The sequence below is a fragment of the Nematolebias whitei genome, chromosome 15 (assembly GCF_014905685.2).
Source record: "Nematolebias whitei isolate Nwh7 chromosome 15, NemWhi1, whole genome shotgun sequence".
Taxonomy (NCBI): Eukaryota; Metazoa; Chordata; class Actinopteri; order Cyprinodontiformes; family Rivulidae; genus Nematolebias; species Nematolebias whitei.
Window position 1 is genome coordinate 4121566 of NC_056512.1, and position 13009 is coordinate 4134574.

A 13009-nucleotide genomic window follows, 5' to 3' on the forward strand; every position below is an offset into this window, starting at 1 on the left:
TCACACTTATCTATATTTAATTACAAACCGGAGGCTTTAGAGAAACAGTCTATAGTTTGTAACACTAATGGGATTTGACTGCTGTTCTTTAAAAACAACGTTGTGTCATTTAGGACATATGACTAAACTAATTTAAAATTTGTCCAAAGATAACACAAGTACACACAAAATACAGTTTGTAAATAAAAGTATTTATTATAAAAGTTTAAAAAAAATAAAAATCCAAGCTTACATGGCCCTGTGTGAAACCTAAACCTATTAACTGCTTGGGCCACATTTTGCAGCAACAACTGCAATCAAGCCTTTGCCAACTAGCAATAAGTTTTTTTACAGCGAATTCTGACCCACTCATCTTTGCAGAATTGTTCTAATTCAGCCACGTTGGAGGATTTTCGAGCATGGATGGCCTTTTTAAGTTCATGCTACAGCATATCCATCAGATTCAGGTCAGGACTTCGACTAGGCCACGTCAAAATCTTAATTTCGTTTTTCTTAACCCATTCAAATGTGAACTGTGTTTTGAATCATTGTCCTGCAGCAGAACTCAGGCACAGCCCCAGACAATTACATTACCACGTTTCCCTGATTGTACAATGTTCCTATTCTGAAATGCTGTTACATTTACAGCAGATGTAATTCAGTTCAATTCAGTTTTATTTATATAGCGCCAAATCACAACAGAAGATGTTTCAGGGCACTGAACAGAAACATTCACATAAAGCAAATTAGTAAAAGTTCACTATCTAAGGAAGGAAACCAGCAGATTGCGTTGAATCTTCTCTTCGTCACAATCTCCCATCCCAAGAAGGCACAAAGGCAACACTGGAAAGGAAAAACTCCCTTTTAACAGGAAGAAACCTCCAGCAGAACCAGCTCAGGACAAGTGGCCATCTGCTTCGACCGGCTGGTGGAGAGGACAGGAAGGAGAAAGAAACGAACACAGAATGGCAGGTCCAGATGTAGGTGCAGGTGAACCCCCATTGGAAGAAAGACCAAAAAAAACATGTCAAGGATAGAAATAAAAAAATACAAATACAAAACAGGTAGAGTAAGTAAAGACAGCAGCAGAGTGAAGAAATGTGGTAAATTTGCCCTCCAGCAATCTACGCCAATAGCAGCATAACTAAGTGGGCGGCTGTGGCTGAGTGGTTAGAGCAGTCGTCCTCCAATGCAAGAGATAGGAATTCAAATCCACCAGCAGTCACATGCTGAAGTGTCCCTGGGCAAGACACTGAACCCCTCATTGCCAACGCTGTGTGTCCCATTGGTGTATGAATGTGATCTAAATCACTGATTAGTCTCTTTAGAAAGATTTGTTCAATTAGCTTTGTAGAGATCTAGTATAGTTCTGTATGAATGGGTCAATGACCTTTGTTAACCTTGAGGTTTACAGCCTACGCATTTGAACAAACTCCTCCTAGGGATTTTGCTCAATTGGTTTCAAACTTAACCATTTTGTTTATAAGACATGGGGAACAAAAAGTTATCAAAACGGTGCGTTTTTGATCATGTTGAAGGGGCGGGGCCAGACCTCAAAATTTGACATCTCGCCATAAAAAACGAAAAGCTAATAGCTCCTACAAGAAAACTGTCTGAAGCATCAAACCCTCAGTGATTGTTCTACATCTGGTCAGCTGCAAGACTGAATGGTCAAATCATGGCATCACTTAAGTCACACCCACTGAGAACAAGATGTGTAAAGTATTACGTTGAATGGTCCCTATCTCACCCCTGTGACCTAATCAGCATGATAGTGTGTCCGGTGACCGAAGACATGTTGGTGTAACTTGCTCTCCAACACCAACAGTTTTCGGTGGAGCATGTGGGCGTTGCAACGTGGCGAAGTAAGACTTAACTGCATGGCCATACGTCGGGCTCTAAATTCCACAGATTTGAGCTGAGGTTCACCAAAATCAGTTTGATCGATCATTGTTCACCCCTTGAACAGGAATCCATGATAAGTGGCCAATAGCCTCCACAGCGCCCCCTAGAATATTTTAAAACTTAAGCCCCAAGCCATTTTTTGACAGGTGTACAATCCAACAATTTTCAGTGAGGTCATCTGAACAGTTTCTCTTTTTGTGCTGAAACGTTTCACCTTCCATCCAGAAGGCTTCATCAGTCAAGGAAACACACAACACAAAACTGATTCTTCCCCCTAACAGCTTACTCTAAAGTGGAACAAACCAGTTATGTTGGTGTTAAGATGGTCTCTTTAGCACAAAAAAAAGAGAAACTGTTCAGATGACCTGACTGAAAAATGTTGGATTGTATACCTGGATTATTGAGCATGGACTTTGTTGTCTTCAACCAGTTTGACATGACTGTCGACGAGGGAGAGGGCCAGCACCGGGGGAGGGGCCATGCCAAAGAGACCATATATAATACAATATATATATATATGTATGTGTGTATATATACAGGTCCTTCTAAAAAAATTCGCATATTGTGAAAAAGGTCATTATTTTCCATAATGTAATGATAAAAATGAAACTTTCATATATTTCAGATTCATTGCACACCAACTGAAATATTTCAGGTATTTAATTGTTTTAATACTGATGATTATGGCATACAGCTCATGAAAACCCAAAATGCCTGTCCCAAAAAATTAGCATATTTCATCCCACCAATGAAAGACAAGTGTTTTTAATACAAAAAACACCAACCTTCAAATAATCATGTTCAGTTATGCACTCAATACTTGGTCGGGAATCCTTTTGCATGAATGACTGCTTCAATGCGGCGTGGCATGGAGGCAATCAGCCTGTGGCACTGCTGAGGTGTTATGGAGGCCCAGGATGCTTCGATAGCGGCCTTAAGCTCATCCAGAGTGTTGGGTCTTGTGTCTCTCAACTTTCTCTTCACAATATCCCACAGGTTCTCTATGGGGTTCAGGTCAGGAGAGTTGGCAGGCCAATTGAGCACAGTAATACCATGGTCAGTAAACCAGTTACCAGTGGTTTTGGCACTGTGAGCAGGTGCCAGGTCGTGCTGAAAAATGAAATCTTCATCTCCATAAAGCTTTTCAGCAGATGGAAGCATGACGTGCTCCAAAATCTCCTGATAGCTAGCTGCATTGACCCTGCGCTTGATAAAACACAGTGGACCAACACCAGCAGATGACATGACACCCCAGTGACTGTGGAAACTTGACACTGGACCTCAAGCAATGTGAATTCTGTGTCTCCTCTCTTCCTCCAGACTCTGGGACCTTGATTTTCAAAGGAAATGCAAAATTTACTGTAATCACAGAACATAACTTTGGACCACTCAGCAGCAGTCCCAGGCGAGATGCTTCTGACGCAGTCTCTTGTTCAAGAGTGGCTTGACCTGGGGAATGTGGCACCGGTAGCCCATTTCCTGCACACGCCTGTGCACGGTGGCTCTGGATGTTTCTACTCCAGACTCAGTCCACTGCTTCCGCAGGTCCCCCAAGGTCTGGAATCGGCCCTTCTCCACAATCCTCCTCAGGGTCCGGTCACCTCTTCTCGTTGTGCAGCGTTTTCTGCCACACTTTTCCCTTCCCACAGACTTCCCACTGAGGTGCCTTGATACAGCACTCTGGGAACAGCCTATTCCTTCAGCAATTTCTTTCTGTTTCTTACCCTCTTGCTTGAGGGTGTCAATGATGGCCTTCTGGACAGCAGTCAGGTCGGCAGTCTTACCCATGATTGTGGTTTTGAGTAATGAACAAGGCTGGGAGTTTTTAAAAGCCTCAGGAATCTTTTGCAGGTGTTTAGAGTTACGTCGTTGATTCAGATGGTTAGGTTAATAGCTTGTTTAGAGAACCTTTTCATGATATGCTAATTTTTTGGGACAGGCATTTTGTGTTTTCATGAGCTGTATGCCATAATCATCAGTATTAAAACAATTAAAGACCTGAAATATTTCAGTTGGTGTGCAATGAATCTGAAATATATGAAAGTTTCATTTTTATCATTACATTATGGAAAATAATGACCTTTATCACAATATGCTAATTTTTTGAGAAGGACCTGTATGTACATATACATACATATATATACATACATATGTATATATATGTATGTATATATATGTATGTATGTATGTATATATATTTATGTATACATATATGTATGTATGTATGTATGTATGTATGTATGTATGTATGTATGTATGTATGTATGTATGTATGTATGTATGTATGTATGTATGGATGAATATATATATATATATATATGTATGTGCATATACATGTGTGTGTATGTATGTAGACCCCCAAAAAATGAGAATAACATGGAAAAGTTGTTTAACTTCCATAATTCCATTTCTTAAAGTTAATCTTTAATAGATGATAGATTCAGGGGCACAATTTCATTGATTTAAAGTATTAATTTGTTTATTTTTACATAATTTGGGCTTCCAGGTCATGAAACCCATGAAAACAGGAATTCAAAAAATTAGAATACTGTGGCGAAATGAGCCCAAATGTTGCAGGGCATGAATGTTTTAAACTAAGTGTGACACTAATCATCTACTAAACTCAAAGCACCTGCAAAGGTTTCCCCAGGTGTCATTAAATTGCTTCAGTTTGGTTGGTTGGGGCGGCTGTGGCTGAGTGGTTAGAGCAGTCGTCCTCCAACGCGAGAGTTGGGGGTTCGAATCCACCAGCAGTCACATGTCGAAGTGTCCCGGGGCAAGACACTGAACCCCTCATAGCCTCTGATGTGTGTCCCATCAGTGAATGAATGTGATAAAGCTCTGATTAGTCTCTTTAGAATGATTTGTTCAATTAGCTTTGTAGAGATCTAGTATAGAGCTGTATGAATGGGTAAATGAGGCACAGATTGTAGTGTAAAGAGCTTTGAGTATCTTGAAATAAGATAGAAAGGCGCTGTATAAGTACAGTCCATTTACCATTCAATTGTCTCAGTTCAATATGGGGAAGACTGCAGACATGACAACTGGCCAGAAGATCATCATTGATGCCCTCCATAGGATGGGTAAGACACAACAGTTCATAGCTGAGGAGGCTGGCTGTTTACAGAGTGCTGTGTCCAAGCACATCAATGGAAAGTCTAGTGGAAAGGCAAAATGTGGCAGGAGAAGATGCACCAGCAAAAGAGATGACCGTGTGCTTCAGTGGATTATCAAACAGAGAAGATCCAGAATCTGGCAGAGATCCAGAAAGAGTGGAATGAGGCGGGAGTCACAGCTTCAAAAACCACCACATTCAGACGCATCCGGGAGATGAATAGAACTGTCGGGTTCCTCGGGCCTCTTTTCAGATGAAAGTAAAGTGTGCCTTTCATTCGGAAATCAAGGTCCAGGGGTTTGGAGGAAGAAGGGTGAGGAACAGAACCCATACTGCTTCAGGTCCAGTGTGAAATATCCACAGTCGGTCATGATGTGGGGTGCAATGTTCAATGCAGGTGTTGGTAAACTCTGCTTTCTTAAATCCAAGGTCACAGCAACAGTCCAGTGCCAGAATATTTTAGAGGACTTCATGATTCCTTCTGCTGAGGATCTGTATGGAGGTGCAGATTTCATCTTCCAGCAGGACCTGGCCCCTGCCCATGCCGCTAGAAGCACCAAAACCTGGTTTGATGCCACAGTGCTTGACTGGCCAGCCAACTGGCCGGACCTAAACCCCATTGAGAATCTATGGGGTATTCTCAAGAGGAGCATGAGGGGCACCAGACCCAACAACAAAGAAGAGCTGACATCAAGCATCAAGGAAATCTGGGCTTCCATAACTCCCAGTCAATGCCACAGGCTGATTGTGTCAAAGCCACGTCACATCGAGGCAGAGATTAAGACAAAAGGATTCACAACCAAGTATTGAAGATTGACATATCGTTTTGAAAGTACCATATTTTGATTGTTGTGATCCTGATTTATTTCTTCTTTTTTTTACAAAAACTGAGTAGTAATGTGGACTGAGGTCTTCACAGTATTCTAATTTTTGGAATTCCTTTTTTCATGGGTTTCATGAGCTGGAAGCCTAAGTTATGTAAAAATAAACAAATAAATACTTGAAATTGTTTAAATTGTGAGTCGTGAACCTATCATCTATATCTATCTTTTCCATGATATTCTAATTTTTTTGGAAAGGGTCTGTATTTATATATATATAATTTTTTTTCTTTGAGCGATTAGAATAAATTATTTCACGCCCCGCCATCCAGACACAAATGAAGACTTTATGCTTTTGCCCCTGACTGTGTTTGCATGCCTGTCACCTAAAAATCATATTAACCAGAGCACAAATGTTAATGAAACTTGCAGAAAGTATTCATTATACGTACATTTACAACCGGTCAACTTTTGTAACATAACTTGTGATTTATTTCAAGGCATCATGAACAAAGTTTTAGGTAATGTTTGTGTGAGTCCGCCGACTAAATTTGCAATTAGTTTGCTTGTTTGAGTGTTGAAAACTTTTTGGGTGTTAGTTAAGTGAAATAAAATCTCATAACAAAAAAGTAACTGCATTCTAAAGAGTCCGAACATATAAAAACAGCCTGTGTTCTGCTTATTTGAGCATTTAATACATTCTCTAGTTTACTTTGTAGCTGAATAGTCTGCTCAGTTTTATCCATCCATTTTCTTTACCCGCTTATTCCATTTTGGGTCACGGGGGTCGCTGGTGCCCATGTCCAGCAATCACTGTGCGAGGGGCGGGGTACACCCTGGACAGGTCTCCAGTCCATCACAGGGCCACATAGAGACAAACGAGACAAACAACCATTCAGTCTCTCACTCACACCTAGGGACAATTTAGAGTTACCAATCAGCCTAACATGCATGTTTTTGGTCTGTGGGAGGAAACTGGAGCACCCGGAGAAAACCCACGCATGCACGGAGAGAACATGCAAACTCCACCCAGAAAGGCCCCTGGACCGGGATTTGAACCAGGGACCTGCTCGCTGAGAGGCAGCAGCTCTACCAGTTGCGCCACCGTGCTGCCAGCTGCTCAGTTTTATATTCAATTCAAATTCAAAAATACAGGAGGACCGCGAGGCCCGCCGGATCTGACAGCAAGCTGGATCTAGGTGGACTGATCGGTATCTGTGACCAGATTCTTTGGTTTCACTGCAGGAGATCCTTCCTGCCCACAGCTATCAGCATCTATAACAACTCCTGAATGAAACCAGGATGATGAGCTACGACAACACTTAATTTCCCTCTGGGATTAATAAAGTATATCCCGCCTCCAGTGAATCAAATTAAAAAGGTCTCGTAGCTACATTTGTGTATAACACCAAGCCTCTTACGGTGCCACGGCCGAGTGTACTGAAAAGAATCAGAAACAGGTGTTGTAAAGTTTAATGGCCCAAAGAACAGCAAAAGTCAAAATTATTGTTTCAGTCCTCTGATTTATTCCAGAAGCAGCAAAAACATCTACAGTTCTCACCAACATGTAGCAGCACATGGACAAGAAAAGCAACCATACTTTCAAACAAACAACAACAAAACTAACAAAAAATATATATTTAAAATCAACAACACACTGATCTGTGATTTCTGCAGGTTCTTCTCTCACATCCTGGAGCTGAAGTCCACTCTTCTGACCAAAGACCTGCTCACCTCTGACAGGGAACGACAACCTGCACACACACACACACAAGCACGTGCACACAAACACGCACACACACACGAGTTAGTCAATCATCTGTGTTTTGTTTTTTATATAAAACATATCTACATATTTACTCACGTTCCTGTTTATAACTTTGTTTATTTTTTATTCATGACAATAATATAAGGAGTAAAAATGGAGACTGAAATTTATTTACACCACCTCATGTCAAACAAACCTGAAGACGGAAAAAAACACACTGATTTATTACTTTCACCGATCTGAAATACTTCACAAAGCTTCATTACTTTACTTTATGAGCCACATGGAGCTTATTTTATTTTTATTTTCGATTCAAACTCTGATGTCTTTAGTGTCAACTCATCACTCAGATCTTTACAGGTCCTAAATGGACATGTTCTCCACAAATACAACAGAGTTAGGCCTTAAAGAAAATATCTAAAGAAACACCTAGAGTATGCACTGGGGCATCAAAAATATTTGATTGAAAAATAAATAAATAAGCAGAAATCTCAACTCATCATCATCTACTACTACAATTGCTACTATTATTACTACTATTACTACTACTACAAACTACTCACTACTCACTACAACTACTACTAGTACAAACTACTAACTACTAATTGCTAACTACTACTAATATTAACTAATTCTACTTCTACTTCTACTACTACTGCTACTACAAAATAGAAACTACTACTACGAACTACTAGTAACTACTAGTAACTATTAACTACTAGTAACTACTAACTACTAGTAACTACTAACTACTAGTAACTATTAACTACTAGGGGTGCTGAAAAAAATTGATTTTTTTTTAAATAATCTAGATTCTTAGTTCTGGCAATTCTAAATTGATTCTAAAGGCCCACATATCGATTTTAAAATGTGTTTAAGTTATCTTTTTTCAGCTCCTACTCCTGAGTATACTGCATAATGCATTACGTGTCCGCTCAGCCGCTGTAGATTTGGGCCGTGCTGGCCACCGTACAACAAGTTGTTAGCTGAGCTCCCTTTATCTGAATGGAGCATGCTAGCATGGAGGAGGGGGACAGCGTGATTCAACCCGCTTCCTCGTCTTTAAAAATCATTTCAGATTCTACAATGTTCCAGGGGAAGACAGAGCTTAACAAGAGCACGGTTGTTTGCAAGAAGTGTAAAATAAAATTATGGTACAGATTATGGTACAGTATTTCAGAAATATGACAAAATGCTTGGAAGATGAAAGCAAAAGCATCCGACCAGCAAACTCTGCAACAAACTTCAAGGCTTCCCCAAAGGCTGTGAAGATTTCCCTCTCCATCTCCTGCTGTATCACTAAGGATTTACGGATTAGGATTTTTTTTCTCTCACTGGCTCTCTAACGAGCTGTACACATTTCTTGCTGCTCCCTGTTCTCCTCCTGCTTTTCGCTCTCTGTCTGTGTATCAGAGCAGCTTCTATTTTTTACACATCTTCCGAAATGAAAATCATTGTTTTGGATCTGACCAACTGGACTTTCAACACAAATGACAAAATCTTTTCAACAAAGCGACAGGTTCCTGGAGAACCCTCATCTGCTCGGACGAGACGCATGCAGCTGGATATATCTCTGGGGGTGATGTGTCTACCTCTGCTATCGAACAAGAATGCCAGAATTGCATATAATTTATGCAACATTTATGATAACAGATTTCCTGTTTTTGGAATAGTCTGGATGCTGGTTTATCAACATACAACGAAGATGGCTGCAGCTAATTTGGCCCTCATCAGGCTGCTGCGTATGTGAAGGTTTGGTTCGTGCTTGGAGGACTCAAAATCAGCTGATTTATGAGCAAAACCGTAAGTTGGAAGTGATTTGAATTGCAGGCCACCTGCGGCTTTGGGACTCGTCAGCATGGAAACAACCTTGAAGAGTCTTGTAAGCACGGACCAGCAGCATGCACCCTAATCTGGCCATTTTGGATCTTGGAAATATCGGTAAGACTCAAAGGCAGACAAGGAAAAAAATAGTCTGCCTGAATAAGTCAATAATTGTGGTTATCTGAATATGACTCCCCTGTTCGTCTCAAAACAGGCCAACTTATCAATTTCTCCTGGGAAATGTGTAAACTAAGGAAAAGCTTTGTCGATCCCCCCCCCCCCCCCCCCCTCAATGAGGCGTGTCTCATGAACCCAGAGTAATAAGACCCGCCTCACATTCAGGAAATCCAGTTCATAGTTTGCAGCAGCTACAACGTGAGGACTGAGTTAGCAGCACTGTGGCTAACAGCTAACAAACTTTTCATCTAAACATGTCGCTGTGTGGAAGTATTTTACACTAAACAGCACAAAACAAGACAGCAACGTGCACTGTCTGCAGAGCCACAGCGCCACATTAAACTGCGTTAAAGTTAGTTTTACGATGGACATTCGAGCTCCGTGGCTTCAGTGGGGCGCTGCTCTTTGCTCAACACAAAACAGGCGACTCGATCCCGGCCAGCCGCGTCCAATCTGCCCCGCTCAGTCTGCCGTCTCTGAGGAGGGACAGACTGAGCACGGCTGACTGAAATCAGGCTGCCTGCTTCGGACTGAACCAGAAGAAGACATCGCTGAAACCATGGAGCTCAAATGTTTACAGAGAAGTTGCTAAACTTCATCATGATTAATGATCAGCCACTATCAGTTGTAGAAAATGAAGGATTTCTCTGCTTGATACTTGATACTTATCAGTACAACAGTAGACAATCATAAAAAAAAGTGAATTCAAAATTACAATAAAAATTATATATATAAATTTAAAAAAGAAACAGCTACATTATAAAGTGATGTAAAATACTTAAAATAGAACATACCTGTTGGTTTATGCCATGAAAGCAGATGTTTAAAGCCATTTAAAAATAAATTAAATTCATTTATTCATTCATTTAAAAGAAACAAAATAAACAGCAAATTCATCAAAAAGAAAACATTGAATGAAGAGTGCAGAAAGAAGAAAAAAATTCTTATCTGCCCCTTATTTAAAAAAAATAAATAAATAAATTTAAACAATCACTTAAATTAATCACTTTCATATCCACTTTAAAACTAGGAATAAAACAAACATGTTTTGTGTTGGCAGAATTTAATTCTAACTTTAAAACTTATCCAACATTAATAAAACTTACCTCAAGTTGCCTTTTTGGACATACATGCATATATTTGTACAAACTGTACTTGAGAGAAGATTATTACAGCCTCATAAAATCAATGATGATTATGATATTGGATCGGTATCGGATCGGAAGTAAAAAATAATAAATAAAAAAAAAACTGGATCGGTTCATCCCTAATCAGAACTGTGCCGGCTGACCATCATCTTATCAGGACCATGGACTATCTGTTAGTGCTTCATGGACTGCCTTGTCGTAAATGTATATATAACTTGTTCATAAATGTGCTTGCTGGCAGAGTTTTTTGATGTCTTAAATTGTGTCCTGTTAGGACAAGGTATGAAGAGATCTTTTTTGTAATGCCGTTATACTCTCCTAATTGTTTTCAGTGTGTTCTCTCCACAGACTCTTGAGCTCCTGCAGCAGAGTTAATCACGCTCAGCTGCTGGCCATCTCCCTAATTACCTCCAGGACTATATGAGGCTGCAGACTTGCTTCATCCAGTGCTGGAGCATATCTTGTTAAGGGTAGTTGTGCTCCTGGCCTTTCAAGTGTTTAGATATATTTTGAAATACTTACCTGTGTGTCTTCTTCGCTTCTGACAGACCTTGGTTTTTCCTGCGCCTCCAGTCCTGGACGTTTTATGCAAACCTGTGGATTGATCTGTACTTACCGGAGCTCAAGTTTCTCCTCGTGGACTCCAGCCAAACTACTACCCCTCCTCCCTCGACCTCCACGCTCCACCCGTGCATCGACCTCTTGCTGGAAATTGGATTTTGGGGCGGCTGTGGCTGAGTGGTTAGAGCAGTCGTCCTCCAATACGAGAGTTGGGGGTTCGAATCCACCAGCAGTCACATGCCGAAGTGTCCCTGGGCAAGACACTGAACCCCTCATAGCCTCTGATGTGTGTCCCATCAGTGTATGAATGTGACCTAAAGCACTGATTAGTCTCTTTAGAATGATTTGTTCAATTATCTTTGTAGAGATCTAGTATAGAGCTGTATGAACGGGTAGATGAGACACAGATTGTAGTGTAAAGAGCTTTGAGAATCTTGAAATAAGATAGAAAGGCGCTATATAAGTACAAACCATTTACCATTTATATCTCCATCCTGCGTCACCCCACCTGTCATTTACAGTAAGTAGAATATTATTTCCCATCCATCATATCATCTATCCTCCAACCAATAAGACACTAATCGTCTCCCCTTTTCCCATCCAGGGGTTTTCCAGTTTCAGCTCCTGTGAATACAAGACTGTTAATTATTGTTGTTATTATTAACACTGTAAAATAAATCCCCCTTCTATTTATGATCCTGAGTCTGTTGTCCTTCAGTCTGTTATTTCTGGGTACAATCCGTCAATATGACACTAATGATTTTGCCCCTTTTTTCTATCTAAAAAAATATATTCTGAAAAGAATAAGAAGGCAGTGCTTTATAGCAGCAGCTTTGTGCACTCCGCCCATCTTTTGAATGGCTGTACGGACATATTCTTGTATCTCGGTGCAATGATAATAAAAGCTTATTATGATTCTGATATATTTTTAGTGATAAGACTGAACCACAGCACTACCATGAAAGAAAAATAAAGTGGGAGAAGCTCTGATTAATGCACCAGCTCAAAAGTAACTGTTCTATGTCGTATTGGCTTCGCCCTTTAAGGCTGTCGCTGATGGGTTTATCCCGTTATGCTCAAGCATCATACTGAAAAAATTAGTCCACGCCCACCTGCTGTGTGGGCCCCACCCGATCCGTATAAGTTACATTAAGAGCGGGTAATCAGCTCCCATTTTTCTTCAGCAAGCTAATAAAAAACAACTGACCTTCAACGAGATGTCCAGCTTCAACACCATCCGCTTGTGTCCCTCCTGCAAGACCGGTTACTTGCTCAGCTTCGACCGGCATGACACCTGCGAGGGATGCCTGGGTCCCCGCCACGTCGCGCGCGCTTCCTCCTGCCGCCTCTGTGACGAGCTTCCACCGGAGGAAAGGCAGAGGAGAGCAGCCTTGTTTAAGGCTACCATCGAGGACTGCCTGTCCAAGGCGGGAGACTGCTCGCTGGACGACGCCAAGGATTTCTTCTACGCCGGCTCTCGGAGTGAATCGGATGATTCCTCTGGGACCGGTGACGTTAGCAGCAGCCCCGACACTCATTCCCTCCTGGGGAGCGCAGTGTTGGAAAGAGGGAGGCCGAGCGGATGCTCGACTCCCCCGGGGTTTCCCGCCTCAACGGCCACACCGCTCCCTGCCGTCGGCGCACTCCTCTCGGAGCTGCCCGCCATTTTCCGGGAAGCTGCTAGCGTAAAGGGGCTCTCCGTCCCCTCACC

General features: G+C 41.3%; 1 protein-coding gene across 1 annotated transcript in view; it reads right to left on the bottom strand.

The window, feature by feature from the left end:
• Positions 1 to 7506: 7506 nt before the first annotated feature.
• Positions 7507 to 13009, bottom strand: part of hao1 (hydroxyacid oxidase (glycolate oxidase) 1) — a 104186-nt gene continuing 98683 nt past the window's right edge. Inside the window, exon 8 of the mRNA XM_037688786.1 lies at positions 7507 to 7574. Coding sequence (XP_037544714.1) covers positions 7507 to 7574 — 68 coding nt within the window. The remainder of the gene's footprint in view (positions 7575 to 13009) is intronic.